The sequence below is a fragment of the Apium graveolens genome, chromosome 3, assembly GCF_009905375.1.
Source record: "Apium graveolens cultivar Ventura chromosome 3, ASM990537v1, whole genome shotgun sequence".
NCBI classification, from domain to species: Eukaryota; Viridiplantae; Streptophyta; class Magnoliopsida; order Apiales; family Apiaceae; genus Apium; species Apium graveolens.
This window is the reverse complement of record NC_133649.1, coordinates 276,908,596-276,911,330: the sequence shown is the minus strand read 5'-3', so window position 1 is coordinate 276,911,330 and position 2,735 is coordinate 276,908,596. Positions and strand designations below refer to the sequence as shown.

The window sequence follows — 2,735 nt, the reverse complement described above, 5'->3', positions numbered from 1 at the left end:
CCAAGTATAACAAGTAACTTAGAACTTAATCAACTAGAATAACAATTAGAAAGCAAGCTGTATCTTTAGTACTCTCAAGTTCTAATTTGTAAAGATTATTTGTAAGAAGCTGTGTGCATTCTTGCATCATAGAGATTTCTCCAATATATACATCTCTGGTGGAAAGACAAATCCACCAGAAAGTTTTTAAACTCATGTTTATTTACTTTGTGTTAGTTGAATACTTTTAAAGTCTTATTTGCATTCTTGCATATTCAAAACACAGTTGTATACAGTAAAACCTCTGTAAATTAATACTCGATTAATTAATAATCTCTCTAAATTAATAATTTTGTCCGGTCCCGACTTGGGCCAGTTCAAAAAATGATCAATTTCGATAAGATAATAAGATAATAATTTTTTTGAAAACCCTGTATAAAAATATGGTCCCAATAAAACTATAAATTAATAATTCCCTTATATTCATAAAAATATAGCTATTACATCTTTGTAAAATATGATTCAATTGTAGTTTGCTTTTTCATATAATTTAAATCAACATGAAACTCATCCCTAATCTTCCTTATTGCATCCAAAAGCTCGGGTGTGGTGCTTTCATATTGCATCAAAAAGTTATTAAGCATTTTTGATGCCTTGAGTGCTTCTTTACGTGTAACCGGCTCCAACGGTGTTGTATCGTCTTCAAGATCATCTTCAACACTATTTTCAAGGATGGTGTTTGCAATCTCTTCTATACTCTGGACCTCGGAACGTGATTCATTTTCACCCGGATAATCTAAGAAGTTATTAACATCCATTTTATTACGATAAACTAGATCCTTAATCATCACCTCAAGTTCATGAATGTATTCTTCCGGAGTTGTATGTTCATTTAAATTGCTCGAAACTTCATCTATGGAACGAATTTTGCAATGTTGAAAGCACCTTGCTATTGACTCTTGTTTTACATTTGTCGTCCACGTCGCGACTGCATAATTGATAGCATCCAAAACATTAATCTTTCCTGGATCAGATTGTCCCAACTCATAACCTTCTAATAACCCACGATAAAATCTCCTGCGATAGTGCATCTTGAAAGCTCTTATAATTCCTGCATCACAAGGTTGGATTTTTGATGTCATGTTAGGTGGCAAGAAGTACAACTCAACATTTTGTAGTCCTTCAATATTTTTTGGATGTGCTGGACAGTTATCTACCACAAACAAAATTCTTCTGCCTTGCATTTGGCTATCAAACCAACGAATGTATTCATCAAAAAGTACACTAGTCATCCAAGCTCTTTTGTTTGCACGATAATGACAATTCAAGCTGCCCATGTTAACATTCTTGAAGCACCGTGGCTTTGCATACTTTCCAATAATCCATAAAGGAATTTTTTCAGAGCCATCTTCATTGCAACATATAACAACCGTGAGCCTTTCTTTGTCTTGTTTTCTTCCTTCAAGTTGTTTCGTAGCAAGAGAGTGATCAGCTTGTAACCTATAAAACAAACCAGTTTCGTCCATGTTAAAAACATCTTTCATAGGGAACTGGTTTATTTTTTCCCTTATGGACTCCAGTTTCTTCTCCATGTCCTGTACATCAACAGAACCACTTTCTCCAAAGCGACGAAATGACTTAATACCATGTCTTAACTTGAATTTCTCAAGCCAACCTTGAGAAAAAGTGTGCTCCTGATCTTGTTGAGGGTATAAAATTTTCATGGTCTCTTTTGCCTTCTCTAAAATTAGCTCTCCTGTCATATTAACACGATCTTGGTACTGGAGAAACCATTCATAGAGAACCTTCTCCATATCTGGATATTTTACTGGTTTATGTCGCTTAATATCTTTTCTTTTCTCCAAGTAATTAGCTGCAAGATAGTCTGCTGACCTTTTCAGTGTATTTGATATTGTACCTTGACTAACTTTTAGATGAAACTTATTCTCGAGCCACAACTGGAGATCTTTTTGAGTGCATGATGAATTTTCTCTTTTATATTCACATAATGCTTTTCTTGCTTCATTCGTCATTGTTGATTTTGTGACACCTTTTAGATGAGAAGCCATTGTTTTGTTTGTATAATTTTTCCCCCAATCTAGTATATACAGTATATATAATATATTTTATGACTACACATACATTGAATACTTTCTATGTAAAATACAATGAATTAAATTAATTCATGTACTTTGAATTTTCCTAATATACATTGAATATTTTCTATGTAAAATACAATGAATTTAACTTATACACTACATGGACTTTGAATCTAATATATTGTACATTACATTGACTTTCTAAATTCATATACATTGAATTAATTGAATTAAGTATAAAATATAAATTGTACAATTCATTTTATTTAAATTTATGTGAATAAAAATTTAATCAAAAGTTAATTTTGTTTGCTACCGAAAATTCTCTATAAATTAATAATTATTAATTTATCGATTAATTAATACCTCTCTAAATTAATAGAATTCTCCGATCCCAACTATATTAATTTATAGAGGTTTTACTGTATTGATGATTTTTTTTTTCAAAAAAGCAAAATGAAACTAGAATTCTATTCAACCCCCCAATGTTGTCGGTTTTACAACCTTAACATAAGAGCACGTATCGCAACAAGTAGTATATTAATTCATTCCCACGAAGACTATTAATAAGCTGTTAAATATCAATTACTACTTTTCTTTTAATTCGAGTCTAATAAAAATCAATCAAGTGTTTACTAAATTATCACGAAAGAATTA

General features: G+C 31.3%; 1 protein-coding gene across 1 annotated transcript; it reads right to left on the bottom strand.

The window, feature by feature from the left end:
* Window positions 1-479: 479 nt before the first annotated feature.
* On the bottom strand, window positions 480-2,048 carry LOC141711073 (CENP-B homolog protein 2-like). Its single transcript, XM_074513516.1, has 2 exons — window positions 926-2,048; window positions 480-841 (listed from the first exon to the last, which is right to left on the bottom strand). Exons 1-2 carry the CDS (start codon window positions 2,046-2,048, stop codon window positions 480-482), a joined length of 1,485 nt encoding a protein of 494 aa, XP_074369617.1.
* Between the last annotated feature and the right edge of the window lie 687 nt (window positions 2,049-2,735).

What these genes read in the sequence shown, in the direction of transcription:
- LOC141711073 (XM_074513516.1), bottom strand. Translation starts at nt 2,048, where the DNA reads ATGGCTTCTCATCTAAAAGGTGTCACAAAATCAACAATGACGAATGAA. An exon ending in AAAACAAGAGTCAATAGCAA is followed by an intron (nt 842 to 925) that starts GGTGCTTTCAAC and finishes AAGAATACATTC; the next exon opens with ATGAACTTGAGGTGATGATT.